This window comes from Bos indicus x Bos taurus, chromosome 13 (genome assembly GCF_003369695.1).
Source record: "Bos indicus x Bos taurus breed Angus x Brahman F1 hybrid chromosome 13, Bos_hybrid_MaternalHap_v2.0, whole genome shotgun sequence".
Taxonomy (NCBI): Eukaryota; Metazoa; Chordata; class Mammalia; order Artiodactyla; family Bovidae; genus Bos; species Bos indicus x Bos taurus.
The window spans coordinates 17146956-17173840 of record NC_040088.1 but is presented as its reverse complement, the minus strand read 5'-3'; the positions used below and the strand labels follow the sequence as shown (position 1 = coordinate 17173840).

Below are 26885 nucleotides of genomic sequence, written 5' to 3'. Positions count from 1 at the left end.
CACCAGGGAAGCCCAACATGGCATATACTCCCCAACTGGTTTCCCCTATAACTGCCATCTTCCATCAGGATGGTAGATTTGTTCCAATGAATGAGCCAATCTCAGTGTACTATCGTTAACTAAGGTCCATAGTTCATTCAGAGTGCTAAGTTTTCCCCTAATGTCCTTTTTATGTTCCAGAATCCCAATCAGGATGCCATATAACATTTAATCATCATGTCTCCTTAGGCTCCTCTTGGCTGTGAAAATTTCTTGGACTTTCCTTGTTTTCTATGACCTTGACAGTTTCGAGAACTGGTCTGCTGTTTAGTAGAATGTCTTTGGACTACTGTGTCCGATGTCTTTCTCATGAGGACATTGGGATTGTGGATTTGGGGGAGGAAGACCACAGAGGTGAAGTGCTATGTTCATCATATCATATCAAGGGTGCATATTATCATCCTGCCCTATCCCTGTTGATGTAGATCTTGACCACCTGGCTGAGGGAGTGTTTATCAGGTCTCTCCAAGGTAATGTTACTGCCTCCAACCCCATGCTGTCCTCTCTTGGAGGAAGGAAGGCACTGTGAGCACCCCCCATCTAATGAGCTGGGAGTTATGCACCCCTCCTTGAGTTACCATTTTTTTCTTCTTTAGTATCTACTTTTCAAAGTACTCCCACAGAACATTGCTACGTTCCATCTAGCCAACAGACCTGGGAAATGTGGGAGATGGAGACATTCCATGAGATGGAAGCAGAGGCTCAGGGTAGGAGAGGTCAGGGGTGGCGTCCAGCTCTGTGGGTCTCGCCTCTCCCTACTGGACGTGAAATACGCCCAAGGTCTGGGTGGGACAGAACCACAGAGCCTGAGTTTCAGACTCAGGAGGGCTTGAGATCGAGGTCCTGCCCTCCCTCCCCAGGGCACATTGCCTTGCCTCGCCACAGTTTCCTCATCTGTACAGTAGGAATAAAAATAGCTCCTACCCTGTAGTGCCGTGACGAACAAGCACATTGCTATGCACAGACCCCAGAACAGGGCACTGCCCAGGGAGCTCCGGCCACGGTCACTGTGGGCTGTTGCGACGCTGATTATTTTCACAAGCATTCTGTGAAGCCCTTCTGCTGCAGACTGTCTCCTCTCAGCTCAGCAGGTTTCTCACCCCCTCTGATGTCTGGGGTCACAGCTCTGGCTGCAGATTTCCGCCCTGCCCTCTGCCCTCCTGCCAGGCCAGGCAGATCAAGGGCCCTGGTTCCTTTTATCTTTTCTCACAAACATTCTGAGATTCTGGCAGAAGGAGGCTTGGGGTGGAGGAGGGCAGGTTCTGCTGGCCAATAACTCTCTGTGTGACCTTGGGAGAGTGTCTGTCCCCCTCTGGGCCTCAGCTGAGGGGAGTGATGTGAAGAATAGCTGAGTTTCTTAGTTGGGGGGGGCAAGAGTCTCCCCTATTTTCACATGGGCAGCCTCTGTTCTGTCTCCAGACTCCAGGCTGAGAATAGAAGTTGGAATCACACATTTCCATCTGTGAAGTGACCGTGCAGACCCAGAAGGTGGGCTGCGAGGACTCTAAGTGTGCGGGTGGCATTCCAAGGTCAGCGCCGTCACTTGCTGGTCTTCGCTTGGGCTCTATCTGCTCAGGCGCTCACTGTTTCCATCCCTCCCCGGAGGTGGGCAGATGCTGCAGGAGCCTGCAGTTGGCTGACCACCCCTCCGGAGCCGGCCTCTGAGGACACATACGCTCATTTGCTCCCAGCTCCTTCTGGTTCTCATGGGATTGGGGGCACTCCCTTGGCATCCTGGGTCTTAGGCCTTCGGGCCAGTTTGGCCTCACTCCCTGGAATATAGGTTTGCGCCCACACACACACCCTGTAAGCCAGGGGCTCCACCTCCGCTGGTCCTCAGCTGTAGTTGCCATCAACCCAGAGGCCCCAGACTGCTCCTCCCACCCCTCCATCTGCTCCCTGCTCAGGAACAGCACCTCTCGACCAACCCTCCATGGCTCCCATTGCCTCCAGGACAGAAGCCAAGCCTGACATTCAAGCATCTTCAGGGCTCCCCCTAGCCTCCCTTCCCACCTCCCTTCCCCCAGCCCAGGCACCCACTGCTCATTACACTGTGCTCCTTTAGCACTGCCTGAGCCTGCTTCCGAACAGGGTTTTCAGCCTCTGTGTCTTTGCTCATGCTGACCCCTTTGCCCGGAACGCCTTCTCTGCCCCTCTTTCACCTGCAACTACTTCCTCCGGCTTCTATATTCTCCATAGACAACCTTCTTCCTTCACCCGGACTCCATCACACATGCAGAGTCAGAGCCCCATCCCTCCACCCCCCAGTGCTTACCCATCACTGTGCCAACCACCACACCATCACTCTTCCCCGCATCTCCAAGGCAGAGACCAGACCTGGCTTGTTCACTACTGAATCCCAGAGGTGAATGTGCAGAGCACAGACCCTAGCACATAGTAGATGCTCGGTAAATATTGACTAACCAGAGGAAGGAAGAGTACGGCTTAGCCAGGGGCTGGCGGGTAGAGGGCATTCCAGGCAGACGGACCAGAGCAGGCGCTTCAGGGTGGAACAAGCTGCTGTGATAACAGGGAAGCAGGCTTCCCATAGTCAAAGTCATGCTTCCCATAATCAAAGCTATGGTTTTTCCAGTGGTCATGTGTGGATGTGAGAGTTGGACTCTAAAGAATGCTGAGCGCCGAAAAATTGATGCTTTTGAGCTGTGGTGTTGGAGGAGACTCTTGAGAGTCCCTTGGCCTGCAAGGAGATCCAACCAGTCCATCCTGAATATTCATTGGAAGGACTGATGCTGAAGCTGAAACTCCAATACTTTGGCCACATGATGCAAAGAACTGACTCACTGGGAAAGACCCTGATGCTGGGAAAGATTGAAGGCAGGAGGAAAAGGGGACGACAGAGGATGAGATGATTGGATGGCAACAGCTACTCAGTGGACATGAGTTTGAGAAAACTCTGGGAGTTGACGATAGACAGGGAAGCCTGGTGTGCTGCAGTCCATGGGGTCGCAGAGTCTGACACGACTGAGCAACTAGACTGAAGTGAACTGATTGAGGCTTCCCAAGTGAGGCCCGAGCAGTTGGCGAGGCTGATGCACTGGACATCTCTGTCTAAACTGTAAATTGTAGTGCCACGAGAGGTGCCAAACCCATTTCACAGCCTCAGGCCAGAGTCTGTCTTCTTTTCCACCTTGTCCTGTAGCCCTGAGCCTGGTTCTTCCAATTGCAGCAGACTATCTAGGGAATGAGAGGGCGGGTCTGGAATTTCCCACCCAGCGCCTGGGATGGGTCAGCTTCCCAGTGGCTTTCCAAGGATGTGCTGGGCTCAGGGTGGGTGAGGCGAATAGCCTGGGGGAGGTGCCACGGATCTGCTGCCAGCTGTGAGGAGCCAGGCCTCACCCCACATGCTCCATCCTGCCCTCGGTTGTGGCTTTGACCCAGGTTGGGGGGAGGAAAAGAGAGGAGGTTTCCAGAGACAGAGAACTGTATACAGCTGGTGCTCACCATCTCCACAGTGTTGACATCAATAACATCTGTCATCTGCTGGGTGCTTGGGGTTGGGAAATTATCCCTCTTGGTGTTCCAGGCCTGGCACGGGGCTGGGTATATTATCAGTGACCAGTGTTTGCTGCCCATGGACAAAGATGAATGATTGGCAGGTATGAAGCAATGAGCTGCTGTTTTACTAACAATCTTTTAAGCAAAATAATATACAAAGAGTCACTCACCAGTTCCCCAGGCTAGACCAGCAAGCAACTCTTGCGCCTGCATAATCCTGGTAAGGTTATTGCTCCCAATTTATTGATGAGTAAATTGAGGCTCAGAGAGGGCAGGATCACATAGTCAATGAATGGAAGAGTTAGAACTCTTGTATGTATATCCCTAATCCCAGTGCTGTCTTGGCCAGACAGTGTCGCTTGGCAGTGCCTACTCTGTGCCAGGGAATAGGCCAGAGTCCCTGCCCTCTGGGTGGGGACAGACACTCCCAAATGGCTCGGGGTGTGCCTCCAGCAGAAGATTGTCAGGAAACTTATCCTGGAGGAGGCCACACTTACTTAGGACCATGATGGACTGGGACGTTCGGGAAGCTAGAGAGGTGGGGCGAGCATTCCTGGTGGGGGTTACAGCCTGAGTGAAGACCCAGAGGGGTGGTTGAAAATAACGAACTCTTCCAACGCTCGATCATGAAACCACCGTGCTGGCCACATCCTCCCAAAAGACCTCCTGAGAACCTCAGCGGCTGAGCCGAGCCACTGGTGGCTCCAGGTGGAAGGCCACATATGCGCTCAGAGAGCCAAGAGGGGTCCCAGCTGCCCCCTCTCCTCCAAGACAGCGGTAGGGTGTGAAAAGGGCTGAGACACACTGAGGGGACATTGCTTCATTTCACGTTCGCGTGAGTCTTCTGAGGGGAGCACTCTCTTTAGCTCCTTTTGCAGGTTGGCATAGTGAGGCTCAAAGAAACTCTGCTCCCCTCAAGGAGATGTAACCATGAAGTGGCAGAGACGGGACTTGAACCGAGGTCTGTGGGTCCAAAGTCTATGCTTTTAAGCGCTCTTGTCATCCAAGCTTTAGAAGAAGCCCAGAACTTTCGACTGAACTCCTGGGGATGAATCTAGTGATGGGCTGGTAAATATTTAACAACTAGCTCTCTGGAATTAAAAAAAAAAAAAAGCCTTGATTTGTCGTGTCTGCTGGTTTCTGCGGTGTTAAAACTTCCACTTCTGCTGACGTCAAGCTACCAGCATGATATCACTGAATGTGGAGTTGGGAAGAGATGAACCCGATCTGCTCCTGCACAAGAGAAGAGCCAGCTTCAGCACACCACTGCATGAACATCCTGCCCTCAGCCCAGGCCCCCCAGTAAAGGCCTGTAGGCCTGTCTGAGGAATGAATGAGGGCTGAGAAACCTGCTCCTCCAGCTAGGGCCCCGCCCAGAATATCCTAGGAAGCTGGGGTTAATCTTTAAACCACCTTTGCAAATACCTGCAGCCATTTCACCAGCCAGGGTTGGCTTCTGGTGCTGGCTCTATTGCTGACTTGCTGTGGGGCTTCAAGCAGCCCCTTCCCCTTCTGGCCTCAGTTTACCAACCATAAGCGATTTACCTTTGTTGAGCACAACCTCAGCCACCCTCACTCCTGTCAGTTCTAACCTTCCCAGAAGTTGTCTGTGGACATGTTTACTCCCGTTTCATGGGCGAGGGGACCTGGGCTGGGGAAGGTGACGGGCTCGTAGAAGGTACGGCAGCTGGGCAACCAGTCTAGGTTTGAACCCAGATCAGTCCAGTTTAAGGCCTTGCTCATTCCTGGTCTCCCAGATACTGTACTGTACCCTGAGGCCCTGCCTCCCGTGGTCTCGAGTTTCCCTCCCTGCTCCTCTCAGGAGAAGTCCAGGCTTCTACCGTTTGACCCGGACTGGGCTTTACTTTCCCATCTGTGAAATGGGAAAACTTTCAGAGAAGGAAAACAGAGGCAGATGGTGGTATTCAAAGCTGGATTCAGGCCCACCTTCCCCTGTGCAGTAATCCCAGGAGGACCTGTGAAAAGCCAAGGGTGGGACTAGCACACGTGCTCAGTTGCGTTTGACTCTTTGGGATCCCATGGACTGAAACCTGCCACCAGGCTCCTCTGTTCATGGAATTTTCCAGGCAAGAATACTGGAGTGGGTTGCCATTCCCTTCTCCAGGGGATCTTCCAGAGCCAGGGATTGAACCCGTGCCTCCTGCCCTGGCAGGCAGGTTCTTTACCACTGAGTATGAAGTGAAGTGGCTCAGTCACGTCTGACTCTGCGACCCCATGGACTGTAGCCTACCAGGCTCCTCTGTCCATGGGATTTTCCAGGCAATAGTATGGAGTGGATTGCCATTTCCTTGTCTAGGGGATCTTCCCGACCCAGGGATCGAACCCAGATCTCCCACATTGTAGACAGACGCTTTACCATCTGAGCCACCACGGAAGTATAATTGCCACTAAATACCTGCTTTGGCCCCTCCTAAGGGGCTTACTGGAAGCCCCTTATAAGTTCCTTATCTGGAACTTACTGGCTTCTTAGTTACTTTTTTTTTCCCCCTTCTGATGCACATTAAAATGAATGCATATCTAGTAAGATAAAAGTGCTGCTACTTACCACACTGTCCTTCTCGTCTCAGTCCCCAGTTTGGGAAATTCAGGTCAAGGCCAGGGTCCAAGACCTGGTTCTTGTCAGGTGAGTCCCTTCTCTGTGCCTCAGTTTCTTCATCTGTAAAATGGGGGTGATCATTGGCCTGCCCAGCCCACTTGGTTGGTAGGAAGAGATTCTAAAGTTGACCTGAACAGCTTAGCATGGCACCTGGCAAGGAATGAGGGCTCCATCAGTGCTGCTGTTCCTGATGATTAGTAATAATTTCATGAGAGGTAGATTTGGGGTCAATTGGATGGGTGGGTTGGGAGGAGTTGGGGAGGGTATTTTGGCTTGAGAGCTGATGGGTGGGTGCCCCATGGGTAGGGAGCACTCTCAGGGCGGGGTGGGGGCGGGGCTTCCGTGGCCGGTGCCCCCGCCCTTCCATTCCCTGGCCGCCGGGACCCCGGGCGTGGGGAGGCCGCGCGCGGGACTCTCCCAGGTCACCGGCGGGGACTCGTCCCGGCACGCTTCCTCCTTCCTCCCCCTCCCTGCCGGGCCCCTCCTCCCTGCTCGCGCGCTCCCTCCCTCCTCTTCCCCTCCCCGGGCCGCCGCCTCCTCCTCCTCCTCCTCCGCCTCCCTTTCTCTCTCGATCTGTCTCTCCCGGCCCGGAATCCATTCCGGCCCGGGAGCCGGAGCGGCCAGGCCGCCGTGTGCCCGAACCCCTGGCCGTCCGGCGGTCCGTCTGCCAGTGCGTCTGTCTGCCCGGTGCGTCCGCCTGCCCGCCGGTCCAGGTGAGCGCCCCCCGCCCCTCCGCCGGCCCCGGCTCCCTGCTCCCGGCCCGCGTGAGGTAGCCCCCCCGGCCGGGGACCACCCTGCCGTCCGATCGCTGGGCCGCGGGGGTTACTCCCCCCCCCCCCCCCCCCCCCGCAACCCTCACCCCTCGAGCCGAGAGGACATCCCGGAGCGCCGGGCGGGCGCACCGGGACTTGCCTGGCGCGGCCTTTTGTTGTGATGCCGCGGGTGGGGAGGCGGCTGGGTTGGGGGCGTAGGGGTCTTGTCCGCGCGAGGACCCCCCCTTCCGCTCACCCTCCCTCTGCGGGCCCCCTGAGAGCAGCGAGCCGGGCCTGAGCCCCCAGGCCAGGTCTAGGCCAAATCTGAAATCTGAACCAGTCGGCGCCGCCTCTGGCCGCCGCTACCCAGCCTGGCGCCCCCAGCCCGGGATGGGAGGTGGAGAGGGGCCGGCAGGGTGGACCTGGGGGGCGCCGGGCAGGGGGTGCCGGGCCAGGACACCAGGGTCTCCTTGTCCTCGTGGGGCCTCGGGTAGGGCCTGGTGCTGCCGGCCTGGAAAGGACTGGGCCAAACTGTGGTTGGTCCCAGTTGCCCACAGCCCCCAGCTTCCTCTCTGGGCAGGTCCTACCTCCTGTCTGCTCAGAAGTTGGCAAAAGTTTAAGATTTCGCCCCCAGGCCGGTCCATCTGCCTGTCTGGGCTGGGGTTGGTGGTGGGTTGGAGTCCCAGCGGGGCGCTGCTTTCTCGCCCTTGCTGTGCTTCCTCAAGCAACTGCCTGCTCTCTCTGAGCTGGGGGCCCTCCTCAGGTCCAGCTGTGAGCCTGGCTGGGCCTACTGGGCTGGTGGAAGGACTGGGTGAACAGAAGGTCCTCACCTGTGGGGTAGCAGTTCAACCTCTGGGACCTTCAGGCAGACTTGAGAGTGGACAGAGCCTGTGTGGCCCTGGGTGAGGTGTCCCCAGCTTCAGGGACACTGTCCAGTTGGGGCAATGGTCTCTGGATCACCTGAGGTGACTCCAGGCCTGGCTTCAGTCAGCTGAGATCAGACTTGATTTCAAGAATGGAGCAGGCTGATGCTGTTGCTGAGCCTCATCTTGGCTTTCTGGCTGGAGAGACAAGACCTAGGCTTCTGGTCACACTGGGTTACCTGGGCCAAAGGACCGCCTCTCTGAGTCTGCTTGTGTGCAGTGGGGATCCCCAGGGGAAACCTGTAGGCACTTCTGCAGGTAGGGCCTTGGCATGTAGTAGGTGTTCAATAAATGAGCATGGCACTGGATGAATGGCCTGAAAAAGATGGGCATGAGATGAGATGGCTGGCTCTTGTGGGGCTTATCCCAGAAGAGGGCGGATCGGTGTCCCCAAAGCCACCTCCTAACCCCTTGAGGAGGAACCAGCCTCAGTGCAATCTTGCCACCCAGCGCTTGAGACAACTCGCTTCTCCTTCTGGCTTCAATTTTGTTCAGTGTAAAATGGGCTCGTGAGAATGATAGCTGCTAACATCTGTCGAGTACCTCCTAGGAGGTAGGGATTTTTGTGTATCCCCTTTTTGCTGGGGAAGAGACTGAGGCTCTGAGAGCGGAAGTGACTTGACCGAGCCACACAGTTTGAAGCTGGAATAAGAGCCTAGAGCTCAGAGTCCCCAGTCTGGCTGCCCTTGTTCCCTTCCCGTGATGGAGGAATGGGTGTTTCTCAGTATGGGACCAGGCACACGACAGTGTTGGAAAAGACTCCGATGAGTGATTGTGCGGAAGCCACGAGGCCCTTTGGGTGAAGTGGTGTGCCGTGGTGATGTGGTCTTTCCACCCAAGGAAATGATTTACAGTGTATCACCTCTCTCAGCTGACTGCCTGCCTAGGCCCTCCAGTATGACCCCTGGGCCTTTGCTCTTGAAGGTTTCCCCGCCGGGAGTGCCCTCTCCTCTAGGAGCTGCTTGTCTGCTTTTGCTCTTTAAGGCTTCGTTTAAGGCCCACCTCTTCCAGGAAGGCCTCCCAGCTTTCTCCTCCTCTCCCCTAGCCTCTTCCCAGGCGTGAAGTATCCCCAGCTCATAGCCAGTTCCGGCTTTGGCTTCTACCCTGATTGTGACCTGGGAGTGGTGGGGTGGTGGGTAGGGGGAGGTTGTCTGGCTCCTTCAAACCCCAGGAGCCAGGAGGGAGATGGCTCAGTGGTCTGTGACCAACCACCCATTCCCTGAACCTCAACTGACCCCGTTTTCCCAAACCTGCTGAGATACAAGCATCCATGGCCCTGTGTTGAGTACCTATGATGTTCTAGGAGCTTTGATCTTGAGCTGAGCATTGTGTGATGGGTTAGCAGTGGGAGCTGTAGGAGACCTTGGGAGGCTTCCAGGAGGTGGTGACAGGGGCGGCGGAGGGGGCAGGGAGCAACATTTTCCTCAACAAAGAAGGGGACACAGTATTCTTTCTTCCTTTCAGCTCGGACATGTCCCAGGGCCCCTGGGGGAGGCTCTGGGACGTGTGTGGGAGTGGTCAGCTTGGGTGGGTCCTTGCTGGGGAATTGTGAACAGTCCTGGCTGCCCAGAAATGTAAGTCTAGAGAGTGAGCCAAGTATAATAGCAAACAAGTTACCAAGTAAATGAATGTATAATCACAGATGTGATAAGCGTTGAGAAAGAGCTGTGGGGTGCAGAAGAATCATGAAAGAAGCACGGAGGAGTCCTCCAGGCATGGAGCTGGGGATAGGGCTTCCCAGGCAGAGGGAACTCATGTGCAAAGGCCCTGAGGCAGGGAGTGTGTGCTGTTCTGGAGAAACAATGGGAAAGCCTGTGAGTCTGGAGCACAGAAAATTAAGACGAGCAGATGAGAGGTGAAACGAGGGGATGTTATCAGCAGGGCTGGGCCATGTGGGGCCACATGGGCCTTGGGAAAGTTTGGCTTCCATCTTCGCACAAGGCGCTGATTGGTGTCCCCTGTGTGAACAGCTCCAACTTGGGGACCAGGGAGGTCAGAGCTGACCAAGTCACCTGGGAGAAGTAAATCTGTGGGCTGGACTCTAGGTATTCTGTGGGGGCATAGATCAGGTGTCAAGAGGAGGAGGCACTGGAGGCTGGGCTTTGAGAGTAGAGTAGGAGTTCAGTAGCAGGAAAGCAGGAAAGGGTGAGAGCCAGGGGTAGGGGCAGTGCCATGCAGAATGGCTGGAGGCTGGGAGCAGGAAGGGGTCAGCTGGGGAGCTGGAGACTAAGGTATGGTAAGGGCTCAGGAGTCAGACAGGCCTGCATTCAAGTTCTGACCATGCCTGCTTGCCGGGTGTCCTTGGCTCATTCATCTTGTCTTTCTGAGACTTAGCTTCCTTGTCTTGAAAATGGGAAGAGTCAATATCTTCCTATGGAGTGAGGGTTCAAGGAGGGCTGCCTGGAACCATCAGGTCCTCGGGGGAGTGGGACCTGCCCTGTGCGGTGTGAACACTGGGCGTGTCAATTGCCCTGATGAGTTGACCTCTCCCCAGCTGTCCCATGAAGGCTTCGAGGGGATGAGCTCACTAATTCTGAAGGTGCTGGCCTCAGAAAGGATGTTGGTGGCCAAGGCCATCCATACACTGGGTGACCGGAGTCCTGCCTTGCCCTTTGTGTGTGAGGAGGCTGAGTTGGGGAGAGCTCTGTGGGTCCAGCTTGTCCCAACTTTTGGAAAGCTTGCCTTCAGTGATATTAGGCCATTTTCCACCTGTGAGTACTGAGACCCGGAGGGGGAAGACACTTGGTAGGGTCTCCCAGTTGCCAAGTGACAGGGCTGAACCTGGGCTTGGGGCCCTGGGCTCCTAGTCCAGGGCAGGGCCTCCCGTGCCTCTGCAGGCCTAAGAGACCCTTCAGAGGTCTCCATCCCCTGCCCTGGGCCTTTTGACCAGAGCCTCATTTCCTGCCTTAGCTGTGTGGCCACCCAGCCTCTATCTCTCTTGGGTTCCCCCAGCCCTTTACTTCCCCTCCACTGCTCCTCCCCACTTATCTCCATGGTAAACCACTCTGGTCTCCACTGGAGCCCCTAGAGGGTTGGGGGCCACTTCCTTTGGGGGCACCTCAATTTCCTCATCTATGAAGTGGGATGGTATGAGTCATGGCTCCTGGGGTGTCCCAAGGGGACTGAAATAAAGCGTTTAGCACACATTAGCTGGATGAATGGGGCGGGAACAGCTAGATACATGGTCAAGTCCATCGTTTTCTGGCAGCTGACACCCCCTTCCTGTGACTCGGTTTCTGATGCTGTAAAATGGGCATGGGGCTTGCACTTAGTAGGGCCAAAAGGAGGACGAGGTGAGGCCATAACCTAGGCTCTCACCTGGTGGCTGGCTCTGCATCACTATCCCTGGGGAGGGTGACCCCAGAGGTACCTCCCCTGTGTTCAAGGCCCCGTTCCCAGCTGTCTGTCCAAAGGCAGATCACTCAGCCTCTCTGAACCTCAGCTTGTGCACACCTCCCTCCTTAGGATTAAATCAATAAATGTCTCCCAGCGCTTGAAACTACTGGATATCCAGTAAATGTTACGTCTTTCTTTCTCCCTTCTCCTCCCTTGCGTGCATGCTAAGTCACTTTAGTCATGTCTGAGTCTTTGCAACCCTATGGCTGTAGCCTGCCAGGCTCCTCTGTCCGAAGGATTCTCGAGGCAAGAATACTGGAGTGGGTTGCCATGCCCTCATCCAAGGGATCTTCCTGATCCAGGGATCAAATCTGTGTCTTTTATGTCTCCTGCACCGGCAGGTGGGTTCTTTACCACTCGCGCCACCTGTGAAACCCTCCCCTCCCTTGGGGAGAACTCAGATGTTACCCAATCTAGGGGTGGCCCTAGGACTCAGATCCCCCAGGCCTGGACTGTACTCTGTTAAAAAACATGCTGAGGCCCACTCGGAGACTTCATGGGAAAGAGTGCTGTGATAGATTAGTAGTGTTAGATATCACTGTGTATGTGCCATGAGTTTGTCATTCCTGATCTATTCTGAGCTTTTCTTTTCACAGATGGGGGAATTGAGGCCAGAAAGACCCAGGACATAGTATTCAAGCAGGGTGAAAAATGCACATCTCCTATCTTTTCATCCGGGGCTCTCCCCACCCAGCCAGCTTGTTCACAATACAGCCCCACAATACAATGCGGGGGTCGGGGAGGCTGAGTCAAGGAGTAGATGTTTGGGGAAGATCCCAGAGCTGGAAGTCAGAACCTCAATTTCCCCGCTCCTTGCTGCAAGACCTTGAGCAAGTGACTTCCCCTGCAACCTGGGCTTCAGTTCCTCTCCTCCTCTTGAAACTGTCCAGCAGAGTTCCAGAATAAAATGAGAACCCAGAGAGGAGAAGTAGTCCAGTGATCCTGTCCAAGCCTCTTTGTGCTCCGTTCCTCAGGTTCCTCATCTGTTTGGTGAGGGCTCTTCCCTCCTGAGGTTCTGAGACAGGGATCCTAGTAGGGGATCTCCAGGGGCTGGCTCCGGCTGCGTCCTTATTGATGCCGGGTGGGCCTGGGGATGTCAGTGGGGCTGGAGGCTATTGAGAGACTGTGGGGATGGGTGTTTGGGGTCCTCAGACCTGCTGGGCTGTGAGGCTGGTGCAGGCGGATTCCTGCTGCTATGGGATGGAAATCGGGGTTGGAGTGGCATCCGGAAGCTTGGTCTACTCTGTCAAGGCCTGCTTATCTTCTCTCCGGCTTGTTTTGTTGTTTAGTCGCTCAGTTGTGTCTGACTTTTTGTGACCCTATGGACTGTAGCCCGCCAGGCTCCTCTGTCCATGGAATTCTTCTGGAGTGGGTGGCCATTTCCTTCTCCAGGAGATCTTCCCAACCCAGGGATTGAACCCATGTCTCTTGCATTGGCCCCAGATTGTTTACCACTGAACCACCTGGGGAGCTCCTCTTTCCGGCTGCTTTATCCAGATTCTCAGTCTTGATTTTTACTCTGTCTGATGTCAAGGTCCAGGTCACAGTGAGGTGACTCATTCCAACCTTTGTGTCATCCGGGGGTGGGAGGAATTTTTGTTTTTACTACACAGAAGAGGAAACTGAGGCTCAGAGAGGCTAAGAGCTGGAGCCACAATCACCCATCAGAGTGTGAGCCCAGCTTTCTGGCTGCTGGTCAATGTGTAGCATCTGAGTCCCACTGAATGGGAGCTCAGCTTAACTGAGGTCTTGCCCGAAATAGCATGGGTGTGTGGCTGGGCTGACAGGCGATCCTGCCTCCCTAGGCTTCCGGCTCTGGCTGGTGGATCTCCACTCAGATCTGGAATCCTGGGACTTGCAGGGACTGCCCAGCTCCCAGAATCAGCATAACCTGGGTGCTCCATGGACGCTACTTCCACTCAGATTTTTGGACCGAATGGGTTCTGGGTTCAAATCCTGGCTGTGCCCCTTGTTTGCTGTGTGTGATTGCGGGGAAATGGTGGCTCTGAACATGAGTCTCCCCATCTCTGAAGTGGGGATGGCAGGGCCAATGCAACTTCGACCAGGTGGCCTGAGGGTCAGGCGAGAGAATGTGTGTCTGCTCTGGCGCAGGGCCCCCACGCAGTCCGTGCTTAGGATTTCTGAGTGCCTGTAATTATGAAGGTAATTCCCTGATGAGGCAGGAATTCTGGGTCTCTGCAGGCCAGTGAATCCAGGAGCCCTGAGGCCTGAGACTGGACGCCCGTGTCCAGGCTTGTCCACTGGGGCGGGGATGGGGGGCGGGGAGGTTAACTATAGACAGAGAGGTTTGGTGGCCGGACCAATTGCAAGCCGCCAGCTCCCTCCAGCTCCCTCCAGCCTCCTGCCTCAGCGCCTGCCCTCCTGTGGCTTGTGAAGGCCTTTGAGTGTCCTGAGCCCTGGCATTCAAGGACTCCCTTACTGAATGGGTCCATTTCTCCAAAAGTGGCTGCTGTTTGAGCACTGCGTGCTTTGCATCTTTGCCCGCTGGGCCTGGAGTCAGGGACTGTCACCACTCTTGTGTTTTGGGGGAGGCACAGCTGAAGCTGAGAGAGGCTGGAGGGGCCTAGGGCCCACAGCAAGGGCTCCTGGACATGGCGGTGGTCTGGACCACGCTCTTCCCTCCACTCCACCCTGTCGCCTCCCACTTTCCCCTTTCACTCAGGTGACCCGTTAGCCTTTCTGAATCATCGGCTGCCTTCCTGCCGGCCCCGGGCAGTCTAGCGTCCATGCTTTGACTCTGCGGGTCTTGCTGCCAGGCGTTCCCGCCCTCTCCCGTGGCTGAGATGTCTCTGCCTCTGGAAAGTTCTGGCTGACCACCCTGTGCCCCAACCCAAGTCTACACTTTCCAAGCTTCTCTGTACCCCACCCCCCCATTCTCTGCCTTCCCTCATGGCTGTAGCACATTCTACCTTAGATGGCAAGTCGCAGGATTCTTCTTGCCTCTAAGGGAGTACAGTGATTGTCATCACTCTCAAGGGTGCCACGCTTTGCAGTTTACCAAGCTCTTTTCACCATCGCCTTTGATCATCCCCAGCAGGGCTGGGAGGGAGACAGACTATCTAATAATCCTCATTTGGGGAATTCCCTGGTGATCCAGTTGTTGGGACTTCCACTGCAGGGGTTCAATTTCTGGTCAGGAAATTAAGGTCCTATAAGCCTCGCAGCCAAAATAAAAAACCCAGCAGACTTCATTTGGCAGGATGAAGACATGGAGGTCTCAAGGCAGCATCATGCCAGGCACTGCTCTCTCCGCATAGGCAGGCTGAACTGAGCTGCCCTCCCTGCATACGCTCTCAGTCCTTCCAGGGAGGACCACCTTCCTCAGGGACCTGTGAAAGCCTTGATTTAGTAGCAAAAGGAGGAGCCAGAAGTTCAGAGAGGGGAAGTGATTTGTCCAAGGTCACACAGCCTGGAAAGCTGGCAGAGCTCGGAGGGTTCCCTCTAGGGAAGAGGTAGGCTGTACCCCCCTTCCTGCCCCTGCAGAGCAGAGAATCAGATACCACCCAGATCCTGGAGGGGCAGCGAGCCATCGGCCCAGCCCTGAGGCATCTTTCCTGAGCACATAGTTGAGCCCTCGCTCAGTGGCAGACGAATGTCCGTGTCCCGTCCCCACAGTGTCCCTGCAAGGCAGAAGTTCTGGCCCCATTATACCAAATAGAGGCTCAGAGGAGCAAAAGCACAGTGGCTTGGCTGCGGACCCAGGGCCTCCTGAATACTGCAGGCCTGCCCTGCCCCGTCCTCTGTTCCTCCTGCCTGACCCCTGATCGCTCCTCCAGCCCCGTCCCCACTGTTCCTCTCGGGGCAGTGTGAAGGCCAGGGACTCCCCTGGAAAGCCCCACCCCACCCCCCGCCGTCCCCAGCCCCACAGCCTTCTCCTCTGCCTCCATGCTAGCTGTGTGACTTTGTGAGTTAGCTCACTGCTCTGTGCCTCAGTTTCCCCATTTGAAAAACAGGCCTGATGGTAATATCTGCATCACAGACTTGTTCTAAGGATCAACTGAGGCCTTATGCGTGATGCTCTGAGCAATGCCAGCATGTAGGAAACACTCAATATGTGTTGGCTGTTACTTTATTATAATTTGTATCAAGGCTTTCCAGGTAGCACTGGAAAAGTGATAAAGAACCTGCCTATCAATGCAGGAGACATAAGAAATGCGGATTTGATCCCTGGGTCAGGAAGATCCCCTGGAGGAAGACAAGGGAACCCACTTCAGTATTCTTGCTTGGAAAATCCCATGGACAGAGGAGCTTAGCAGGCTATGGCCCATAGGGTTGCAGAGTTGGACACGCCTGAAGCAACGTAGCACACATGGGGAGGAATCACAGCTCCAGTCTCCAAATAGGAAACCTGAGACTCAGAGAAAGGAAATCGTATCCACCAGTTCAATCCATAGAGGAGTGTCACAGCCAGAGAGTTCCTGGGGCACATCACACTTTCCGGAGGGGAAAACTGTCCCCTTTTGGACTCAGTTTTCTCATCTGTGCGGTGGGTCTGTGCGTGTTTGAGGGGAGACAGTTGTATCACATTGGCCCAGGGTGGCTCCTCAGTCCCCAGCCACTCTGAGGGGAAGGTCAGAAGGATGTAGGGGCTCTTGTTCTGTCTGGGCCAGTGAGGTTCTCTGGCCCTGAGCTATGCCAAGTCCCCAAGCCTGGGCTGACATAGAAAGGTGAACCAGGCCTGTCAGACCTCCTGGGTGGTCCTCCGGCTGCTACCACCCAGGTCCTACCACCTTCCATCTGGTCTACCTGCCTCCTCTGCTCTGTGTCCTGAGCCAATGGCTTCTCTTTTTGAGCCTCAGTTTTCTTATCTGTGAGATGGGGGCAGGAGTCTTTTCCTCATATGACTGTTGGGAAGATTTGATAAGCTCATTCCCCCCAGGTGCCTACCTGTGTCAGGCTTATACCAAGTGCCCAGTCGGTGGCCATGATGCCAAGGAAGGGCAGGATTCTGACCGACAGCCAGGGCAACAGCATTCTGGGCAGAGGATGCAAGTGAGCAAAGGCTGGGAGGTGGGACAGTTTAGGGAGCACCCAGTGGGTAGGTGGGGGCAAGTGGGATTGGATTGGGACTAACCCTGAGGGAGGTGGGCGGGGTGTCTGCACCACCATCTCCAGCTGCAGTGGTCTCGACCTCCCCGTTCTCCAAACTTCAGATCTCCCTTTGCAGCCTTGGGAGCGGCCACCTGCCCTCCCCACCCCCACCCCCGCCAGGTGTTCCCGGAGGCCCTGGAACCAGATGAGCCACCGTTCTATTTGGGGACAATTCTGCTGCTCCCATTTCTCTCCTGTGCCCTAGTTTTAGAAACGACGTGGGTTTGGTTACCAGTTGGCCATTGGTGGAAAGCCCCCCTCCCCCACTCCACCCCTACCTTAGATCTGTGGGCAGTGTGGGCAAAATAGGAGTCAGTCCTGCCTCTGGGAGTTGCTCCTGGCTTCTGCCCGTGGGTTCTCCAGGCAGGGGTTTGGCAGCTGGCCTTTGGACTATCTGCTGGTGAGATCTGGGCCTTGTTCTGGGTGCTGGGGACCCCAAAGAGGCACTCTGGGAGCAGCCTACACCCCAGGGGAGCCAGACACAGACCCTGATCATGGCCCCAGCACCAGGTAGATGCTGTATGAACTGGGGCAGCTGTTACGATGCCAGAAGGGCTTTACAGAGGAGGTGATACCTGGCCTGAAGCTTAAAGGGTGAGCAGCAGCAGCAGCAGCAGCAGGAGCAGGAGCAGCAGGAGCTCGTGAGGGAAAGAGAAGGGTGAGGGCCTGCCAGCAAGAACAGACAGGGTAAGCAAAGATCTGGGGAACTGGGGAGGTCAGATCCAGGACAGTTAGACGGTGATGAGGTTGGTCAGGCAAGGCTTCGGACTGCGACTTCTGGGAGCAGGGCCGGCCTCTTGCTGAAGGTGTGAAGGGAGGGCAGAGAGAAGGATCAGGCTGGGCTCAGGTGCTCAGTTACTGTTGCCAAGTGAAGGCAGCCCACATAGGCTGGGGTTCAAGATAGGGATCAAGAGCCCCTAGCTGGGACAGAAGGGAGGGGCTGGTCTGGGGTCTTGGAGAAGTGAGTCAGGGAAGACTTCCTGGAGGAAGCGATACATATGACATCCTTGGGAGAATGGAACGGTTCTCTGGGAGCAGGTGGAACTTGTGAAAGGCCTGAAGGTACAGTGTGAGTAGCTCTACTCTTGTTGGAGTTCAGAACCGCAGAGCTTTCTCCTGGCAGGTGGCTGGTGCCAATCAATGGAGGGCTGGGAGTCCCTCCCTGGGGAGTCTACACACTACCCTTGGGCAGCAAGGAGAAGCCACAGAGGCAGAGGTGGTGGTGGTGATGGGCAGGACTGATTTGCCTGGCCCTGTGGTTAGTGTCCACTGAGGGTAGGTGTCCCGTTGGCACTGTGGCCTTGGTGAAGTGGCCCTGGTAACTGCCCTGAGACCAGATGGGCCTGGAGAGAAGGTGGGTGCCGGGAGGTAGATAGCAGGTCTGGGATTGACAGGGGCGTGGCGGGTGAGGGGTGGGGGAAGTCTACCCCTTGGTCTGTCTGCCCGCCCAGCCTTTCCCTGTGGACGCCTGCCTGGCAGGAAGTGGTGGAAGCGTGTTGGGGCCTGGCTGGCAGATTGCAAAGACACCTGGGGCATGGGCTGGGCATGGAGCGAGGGCTCCGGGTTCAGAGCCCGACCCCCTCTCCCTTGTTGGGTAAACCTCCAAAGGGCAGCGGTCTTCTAAGGGTGAAGGACCAGGTGTGGTTGCCCACTTGTGCCTCCAAAAAAGGCGCCTCCACCCTTCTGAACCCAGAGGCAGGGCGAGTTGAGAGCAGGGGCTGAAGATGCTAGTGCCAGGTGGGCTTGGGTCTGAATCCTGGCTTTGCTCTGTGCTGGCTGGGAGGCCTTGGCCAAGTGACTTTGCCTCACTTTCCCCATACATAAAAATGGGGGTCATCCTAGAACCTCCCTCCTAGGGCTCTCAGGGAGGATTAATGAGATTTTAGAAGGCTGTGCCCAGTACCATGCCAGCCCCTGGGATCCGGCTTTGGAGCTGTTAGCTCAGCTGACCGGGGGTGCTGGGACCTGCTGGGTGGCTGAGGGGCAGCTTCCGGTCTGCCCCAGGCTCTCAGCACTGAGGACAAAGCCCCTTTGTGGTGGGACAGATGGAGCCTGGGAGCGCCCCCTCTTTGGGAGCCAGGGGGCCATCTGCCCCTCCTCCTCACTCATTCCCCAGGGTGGGGGGCAAGGAGCTTCCTTAGACCGAGAGGATGGGAAATGAAAGTCGGGCTGTGCAGGAGCAGAGACTCCAGCTGCAGAGCCTGGCTGGTGAGCTAGGGCGGACCCTTCCCTTCTCTGGGCCACCTTCTCAGAGCCCTGGGCATCTCTGGTAAGTCCCAGGCCCACGGTGTGTTCACTTATTCATCCATCCATCCATCCATCCATCTAGCCGTCATCCGTCCATCTATCATCCATCCATCATACATCCATTATCCTTCCATCCATCCACCATCCCTCCATCCATCCATCGTCCCTCCATCCATCCATTTGTTCATTCAACCAGTAATTACCAAGTACTGACTCCATGCTAGGCCCTATACTTTGGCCAGTGTCCATTCCGACCGGATGGCCCCAAGCATCCCGGCTGTGAAGTATTGTGACTGTTACACCCACTGCAGAGTATTTGGCTGGGAGTGAGATGGAAGTGGCCCCGGTCCTCCTCCTCAGACATGTACTCATCTAGTGTGTCATGTCATCACAGCTATGGTCCCCACCAGGAAGGAGAAGTGGAAGGTTCTCACTTGGGGGAGGTCAGAGTGGCCTCCTGTGAGGAGGTGGCTTTTGAAATGAGACTCAAAGAGAGAGCGGGATTGGCTGAGTGTGTTGCTGTTTAAACCGGTGGTCAGGACTGGCCTCTCTGAGCAGGAGACGTCTGAGTAAAGCCCCCGAAGGAAGTAGGCGCTGGTGGAGGGAACAGCAAGTGCCAAGGCTCCCAGGCAAGCGTGTACCAGGTTCTTAGGGAAAGGGGAAGTGGCCAGTGTGGGCAGAGTGGGAGGAGGGGAGGGGCGTGGGCCGGGTAGTGTCCACTGGGGTCCTTGGAGGCCCCCGTGAGGACTTTGTCTTTCGTCTTGGAGTGTGGGCTGTGAGGGGCGTCAAGCAGGAAGGATGGGTTCAGATGGACATTTCAGAGACACTCTCTGCAGGCAACCAGCCAGCCTGAGGGGTTGACCTGAGGGGTTGACCTGAGGGGTGACTCTGGTGGGAAGGAAGGAGGTGGATTCAGGCTGTGTTTGGAGGTGGGAGTGACAGGGCTTGGAAGTGGGTTTCGTGAAGCACAGGAAGAATCATCCTTCCTCTCTGGGCTGCTGGTGATGTGGGGCTGAGTCTACACCACACGCCACTGGCTTCCTGTTCTTGCTCACTCTCCTCCCCCCGATCCATCTGGAGGCACGGAGGCCAAGCAGCTTCTCCACCTTGTCCTGAGGGCTGGACTGAGTCTTCTGGCTCCTGAAGCTTTTTTAATTTTTATTTATTAGAAGAGGAAATTTATTTATTTTAAATTTTTATTTTAGTTTTGAAAATATTTTGGCCGTACCATGCGGCATCTTAGTTCCCAGACCAGGGATCGAACCCATGCCATCTGCAGTGGAAATCTGAAGTCTTAACCACTAGACCAGCAGGAAAGTTCCTCCCTTCTGTGCCTTTAAGCAATGGTATACCTTAGGCTAACCTGGCAGGATCCTACCCATTTTATAGATGTGAAAACTGAAGCTCAGAGTGGTACACCCATGACCTGGGTTACACAGTAGGGGCAGGGTTAGGATTTGGCCTCTCATGACTCAGGAAGGCCTATGGATTTCGGAAATATGGACCCTGCCCACCTCCTCCAATTCCAGCTATAGATTTCAGGGGGTACCTGAGATTTCTTTCCTACTTTGACCTGTCTTGGGGAGAGAGAAGCTGCCCGTGTGACCTCAGGGGTGGGGCTGGGGACCTGGACTCCAACTTGCCATGTGATCTGGGCCTCAGTTTCCTCTGCTGGAAAATGAGCACAGTAACGGTCCCTACCTCACAGTGTTGGTGGGAGGACCAGATGAAACAGTGCCTGTAAAGCCAGCATGGCAGGCACAGAGTAAAGTGTTCAGTAACTAGCAGGTCTATTTATTATTGTTGCTTCTGTGAGGAGTAAGGACGTGTGTGCAAGTCTAGGCTCTGGCCACGTCCACCCCAGGGGTGGGCTCTGGGGGAGGGCTGGAGTCACCAAAGTGGCCTCTTCTAGATAACTCTGGAGGTTGGGATGGAAGAAAGTCCCTGGAACCCGTGCCCGGCGCTGCTTTCCCCCTGGGGAAACGGTCTGGACCCACCTGGATTGGCCGAGGGCCGTGCTGCGCCTGGGTGAGGAGCGGGGCTCTAACCAGGTCGCCTGCTGCCTTGTCGAGCTCCGACATCGCCTCTTTCCCCGTTTCGGGCTTCCCGGCTGAGGACAGGTCCTAGGGCTTGGAACTGGGTTTCATGGGGCACAGGAAGAATCGTCCTTACTCTTGGGCTGTTGGTGATTCAGGAAGGGACCCCGCCCTTTACAGAGCAGGTCAGGACCTAGGGTCTGGAAAGGGGGTCTCCTTCCTGTCCAGAAAGAAACCTAAAAGCCGCCTGGACTGGAACAGTTCCATCTCCACAGGGCCGGGGTTAGTGGGAGCAGCACGATCCGCTTGCTGAACCATCATCCTCCCGGGGGGTGGGTCCCCGCTCAGGCAGCGCCCCTCCATCTGCCCGCCATGCCAGCCTGAGCCTGCAGTGCCCATCCCGCCCTGGCCGCACTGGCGGAGCCGGTTTGAGGTCTGACAGCTGTGCATGTGCTGGCACCGGGAACACAGGACCAGACATGTCCTGGCTGCCCTGGCCCGTGGATGGCCCCTGGCTCACGCTTCAGTAACCCCTGGCTCATGCAGCAAGCATCCCTGGTACCCAGTCCGTGCCTGAGCCGTGCGGGGCGGGGCTCGTGGCTTAGAGCTGTCTCACCCTTGCACACTGTCCCGTGTAACCAGGGAGGTCAGAGGCTCTGCCCAGGGGACAGGCCAGGCAGTGGCAGGAGAGTGCTGTAGTTGGGGCATAGGTTGTGCAGCTGGGCAGACCTGGGACGGAGGCCTGTATCTCTTTATCTTAGGGGGCTCCGGATAGGACCCATTCATCCGTCCCTCCCTCTGTTCCTGCCTCCATCCCTCTTTCTATCTCTCCCTCCTTCCATCCCTCCCTCCATCTACCCCTCCCTCCCACAAATATTTACTGAGTACTACTGGGTGCCAGGGGGGCTTCCCTGGTGGCTCAGATGGTAAAGAATCTGCCTGCAGTGCAGTAGGTTCGATCCCTAGGTCAGGAAGATTCCCCTGGAGGAGGAAATGGCAACCCACTCCAGTATTCTTGCCTGGAGAATCCCATGGACAGAGGAGCTTGGCAGGCTACAGTCCATGGGGTCACAAAGAGTCGGACACGACTGAGAGACTAACACACACCATGTGCCAGACCATGTTCTAGAGGTTGGAGATTCAGCAAAGAAGCAACAAGGCAAAAATGTGGTCTCACAAAGCTGACATTCTAGTTGGGGAGATAAAAGCAGAGCAAATAAGGAAAATACGCACATGGTCTGTAAGAACTTGATAGGCTCAGTTGTGTCTGACTCTCTGTGACCCCAGGGACTGCAGCATGCCAGGCTTCCCTGTCCTTCACCATCTCCCGGAGTTTGCTCAAACTCACGTCCATTGAGTTGCTGATGCCATCCAACCATCTCGTCCTCTGTCGTCCACTTCTCCTTCTGCTTTCAATCTTTGCCAGCGTGTCATGGGTCAGACATAAAGCTGGGAAGACTGGCTGGGATAGAGAATGGGTTGTGATTAGCTGATTAGATAGGATGGTGAGGGATGGGAACGCAGGGGGAAGACTTCTCCCAGAAGCTCATGTCCCCGGAGGGGAGGGAGGAGACAGGTCGTTCCCTGAGGCAAGAGAGTCCAGGTAGAAGGAACAGACAGTGCAAAGACCATAAGGTGGGGTGCACTGGAGTGTTGGAGAAACTGCATGGGGGCCAGGGGAACAGAGTGGGCAAGGGGGAGAATGGCAGGAGGGAAGGACAGAGAGAGATGGAGGTCAGGGAGGGCATCCGGATCCTTTTGACGTTGACTGTTACTCCCAGTGAAATGGGGCTCCAGGAGGCTTTCTGAGGGCATGTGGTTGCTGTGTGGGAAGCAGACTGTGGGGACTAAGGATGGAGCCCCCAGACCAGAGAGACGACTGCTGCTTTGGTCTGGCGAGTGGAGAGTGTGACAGTGCTTGGCCTAGCCTGGGGCGGTTCGTGGCAAGGGGTAGGGGCTCAGACCTTGTTTTGTATTATTTTCTTTCGTCTTCCTTTTTGGTTTTTTCTTTTGGCTGTGCCACATAGCATGTGGGGTCTTATAAGTGAGGAAATGGAGGCACAGAGAGGTAGAGTCACTTTTCCAAGGCCACACAGCTAGGAAGGGTCAGAGCTGGGTTTGGGACCCAGGCGGTTTAATGCTTAATCTCTATGTGATGGAGGCTATGTGAGCCCAGAAAAAGAGGGTACCTCTCTCAGTCGAGGGCAGGCGGGGTCAAGTATGGCCTGTGGTCAGGCTCAAAGTGGGCACTGGAGTTCCTGGAGTTGGCTGGGGCCAGGGCTGTGCTGCTTCAGGAGGAAACAGCAGGGTGCAAAGGTCTGGAGGCTGGAGCGTAATTCTGAGTTCAGGGAGGGTCAAGGGGTGGGGAGGAGGGAGCTTGCAGCAGCCACCCCCGCCCCCAGCCTTGGCCTTGATCCCATGAACGAATCGTAGGAGCTTTAAGGGTTTTGGCCATCCTGCTACCTCTGTCCTTGGCCTCAGGCTCGGACGCCATCTCTCTCAGAGACCTCCCAGAGGTCCCCATTTCATGGATGAGTAAAGGGAGGCCTGGACCTTCTGGAGGTTACACGTCCGGGGTGGCACCTGCAGGCTCTGAGTGTGGGGGGCTGAGTTCAGGGCCAGCCATGTGGAGGGGCCTGGCTGCCAGCTGCTCCTGCCCACCCGTGTCCCTGCGGGGGCTGGGGTAGGGGTGGGGAGGAAGGGACACTGTGTGTCCCCAGAGCAGGGACGCAGCCAGAGCTGCTGGCAGGAGTAGCGGGTGCCGTGGGCAGGGGCCGGCTGGCAGCTGTCTCCCCCGGAACCTGTCAGCCATCAGCCGGCGGGGCTGGGGGTGCCTGGGAGGCATGACCTTGGAGAAGCTGGGACAGAGCAAAACTCGTCACCTCAGTGTTCCCTGGGGTCACTCTGATGCTGGGGCAGGGGCGGGGGGCGTCTGTTAAAGAATCCTCTGCATGCCAGGGCCTCTGCCCAGGTGCAGATGCTAAGGCCCGTGAGTGGGTGTGATTTGCGGAGATCACATGGAGATTTGGAGGGAGGCCTTCTGCTTAGCCACATGGTGGCCAGGCCAGGCGGTACCTGGCTGGGTCCCTGAGACCAGCCTGATGCGTGGTCCTTGGGGCCCAGCATCTCCTCTTCCAGCTCCTCCTCACCTCAGTGCCCTTAGGCCTGGTGTGCCAAGAATCTTCAGTCCAAGCCCCGTCCCACACCCTCTTTCGAACCCCTAACTCAACTGTGCTGTGTGGCCTGAGGCTGAGTGTGCCCCTCTCTGGGCCTCTGCCTCCACATCTGAGAATGGGGATCTCTTACAAAGCTCTCTGAGATTGGGACTGTCGTCTCCTGGCCCCTCAGCTGCCCTCCCCGTCCTCCTGCTGGGCAGCCTGGCCTGGCCTGTGGGGTCGAAGGGTAGGGGGAGGTCAGTGAAGCCTCCCAATCCTGCCAGCCTCAAAGATGCTCCCACGGCGGGAGAACCAGCTGCCAGTGCCCTTCCTGTCGGGCAGGGGCCTTGGAGAAGGGAGGTGGTAGGAGGAGGGGGTGGGGGAGATGGAGGCACCCACTGTGTGCCCTTCCCCCACATTTTGCTGCTGGAGAAACTGAGGCCACATGACTTAAACTGACCCTTTGCCTTTCTTTCAATGGTCCCACCTCTGGGCCTTTGGCCAAGCAATTGCTTCTGCCTGGATCACGCTTCCCCTTCCTCTTTTCATAAACTGCTTACCTTTGGACCTCCAGTAAGATGTCGCTCCTCCTGGAAGTCCACCGTGGTTTAGGTGCCTCCTCTGGGGCTGGAGACCACTGTGCTCTGACAGGATCGCTGTAGGATGAAGTCTCAATAGTCTGCCCCCATCCCGCTCAGCGTGCTCCAGGGCCTGAGAAAATCTTCATGGGCTCCCCTCTCAATTTTTCAGGTCTTTATGACCTAAATTGCTGGACGTGTCCCTCTCGGGGCCTCCCTCAGACCTCCTCGTGCCTGGGCCAAAAGCCTGCAGCGACCCAGATAGGCTGGAACCCACTCGGTCCAGACCTCTCACTCGATAACCCCCTGCACATCTGACCCTCCTGGCTCAGGGCCTTTGCTTGCTCTGTGTCCGCCTCCTGCACGGCCCTTCCCATGCCTCCTTGCAGGTATGGTGGAGAGAGGGTGGGCTTTGGTATCCTTGGGCCTGGCTTGGCACCCTGGCTCTCCACTTCCTGGCTGGGGCAGCTTGCTGGAGCCCCCCATGTGCTGACATGTAAAGTGAGTGACACCTAAAGTGGTTCCAGGGCTGTTGGGAGTATGGAAGGAGTACTGTAAACCCCACGTGGGAGGACATGAACCCCAGGTGGGAGGACATGAGGGGGAATGGTGTAGGTCTCCACACCACCATCAGCATGCCCCGTTCCACCCCACCAGCCCGCATTGGAACAGCCGATGGCAGGATATTTTTAAAAACTACTTATTTGACTGCGCTGCACTGCAGGTGGGATCCTAGTTCTCCGATCAGGGATTGAACCTGTGCCCCTTGCTTTGGAAGTGCGGCGTCTTAACCTCTGGACTGCTAGAGAAGTCCCAAGAGGTGGGATTTTTAAAAAAATATATTTATTTATTTGGCTGCACCAGGTCAGTTGTGGCACTTGGGGATCATTAGTTGCAGCATGCGAACTCTTAATTGCAGCATATGGGATCTAGTTCCCTGACCAGAGATGGAACCCAGGCTCCTGCATTGGGAGCGCAGAGTCCTAGCCCCAGGACCACCAAGCAAGTTCCTCCCTCCCTCTTTTTTTTTTTTTTTTTAATAAGAGGTGGGATTTTAATCACATTATTTAGCCTTTCTCTACTTCCACTTCCTCATCTGTAAAATGGGTTGAAAGCATAGGACACAGTAGGCACTAAATATGTATTAGCTATTGCTTCCTCTGTTATCTTATCAGTGTCATTATTCATATTCTCTTCTCTGAAGTAGGACTTTTTTTTATATTCTGAATCTGCTTGTACAAAAACACCTCAGGTGAGCAGGTCATTCTTTTGAAAGGCTGAAGGAAAAAAGAGAATGAGAAGATTTTTGCCACATGAGGGAGGTCCCTGGAGGCAGGCAGGGGTGGCGGCCCCCATCTGTGAGATGGGCATGAGGGCTGGCCCCTCTCCCAGGCTCCCCCAGACTCAACTTCCTCCCCGGTGGACATGGCATGCTGGTGGTGCCTGCCCCGCCTAGGGCTGTTGCGAGGAGGCATGGGGCATCAGCTGGGGACCCAGCCTTGGAGGTTCAGAGGGCTGAGAGGTTCATTCCAAAATAAGTGTTCTTCTTGGGTTATGTGGACCAGCCCATTCCCCGTGTCTTGGCCTCCATTCCCCTAGTTGGAAATGGACTGGCTGAGTGCCCTGCTTAAATCCCTGGTGTAGTAACTCCCTGCGAGAGCCCAGCTGGGACCGGTGCCCTTGGAGAGAGGGGCCACAGTGGCCCGGGGCCAGGAGAGCCAGGGTCTCCAGCTGGTCCTCTGCTGTCTTGGATGGTGGCCTGGGCACCTGGCTTGGCTTTTCTGAGCCTCTCTCTGTTGCCTTGTCTGGGAGACTGGGCTGATCTTCTCTGTGAAGCAGGGTCCCTGTGAGAACTGGAGAGCTCCACAGTAACGATGGAAACTATAAGGTAGCTGTGATGGTTGGAGCCCCATTTATCCAGCATGGCCTGAGTGCCCAGGGCACACGTGGTTAGCTCCTCTGCCTTCATAACTGTCCCGGGATCCTTTTGTGTGTCTCCATGGTACTGAAGAGCTGACTTGTTAGAAAAGACCCTGATGCTGGGAAAGATTGAAGGCAGGAGGGGAAGGGGACGACAGAGGACGAGATGGTTGGATGGCATCACCGACTCGATGGACGTGAGTTTGAGCAAGCTCCAGGAGTCGGTGAAGGACAGGGAGGCCTGGTGTGGGGCAGTCCATGGGGTCGCAGAGTCGGACGTGGCTGAGCAACTGAACAATAGCAATGGTACTGAACGAGGCTTTGGTTGACTTGCTCGGGGCCCTGCCATGGGTCGTGGCAGGATCCCTCTTCACAAGGATGTTGCACCCCACCCAGCTGGCTCCAGCGGGTACCCGATGGGGCTATTTTTGCTCCCTTCCCTCCAGAGGCACGATGCAGATGGGCTGTGCCCCTCCCCCACCTCCCCCGCCTTCCCCCTCCTCTGCCCCCACTTTCCCCGCACAACCTCCACCACCCACCCCTCCCACCCCTGGTCCTGTTATCAGGACACATTCCTGGACTGGCTGAGAAGAG

The 26885-nt window shown here is 56.0% G+C and overlaps 1 protein-coding gene and 1 long non-coding RNA gene across 9 annotated transcripts in view; one reads left to right on the top strand and one right to left on the bottom strand.

Annotated features, from left to right (window-relative positions):
- Window positions 1-3659: 3659 nt before the first annotated feature.
- Window positions 3660-6630, bottom strand: LOC113903051. Its single transcript, XR_003514014.1, has 2 exons — window positions 6122-6630; window positions 3660-4788 (listed from the first exon to the last, which is right to left on the bottom strand). It is a non-coding gene; the product is annotated as an uncharacterized LOC113903051 (long non-coding RNA).
- Window positions 6455-26885, top strand: part of SRC (SRC proto-oncogene, non-receptor tyrosine kinase) — a 55114-nt gene continuing 34683 nt past the window's right edge. The window contains exon 1 of one of the 8 annotated variants that reach the window (XM_027558580.1): window positions 6455-6885. In XM_027558580.1, coding sequence (XP_027414381.1) covers window positions 6456-6885 — 430 coding nt within the window. In that variant the 5' untranslated portion in view covers window position 6455. The remainder of the gene's footprint in view (window positions 6886-26885) is intronic. The other 7 variants (XM_027558581.1, XM_027558582.1, XM_027558585.1 and 4 more) reach the window with 7 other exon arrangements.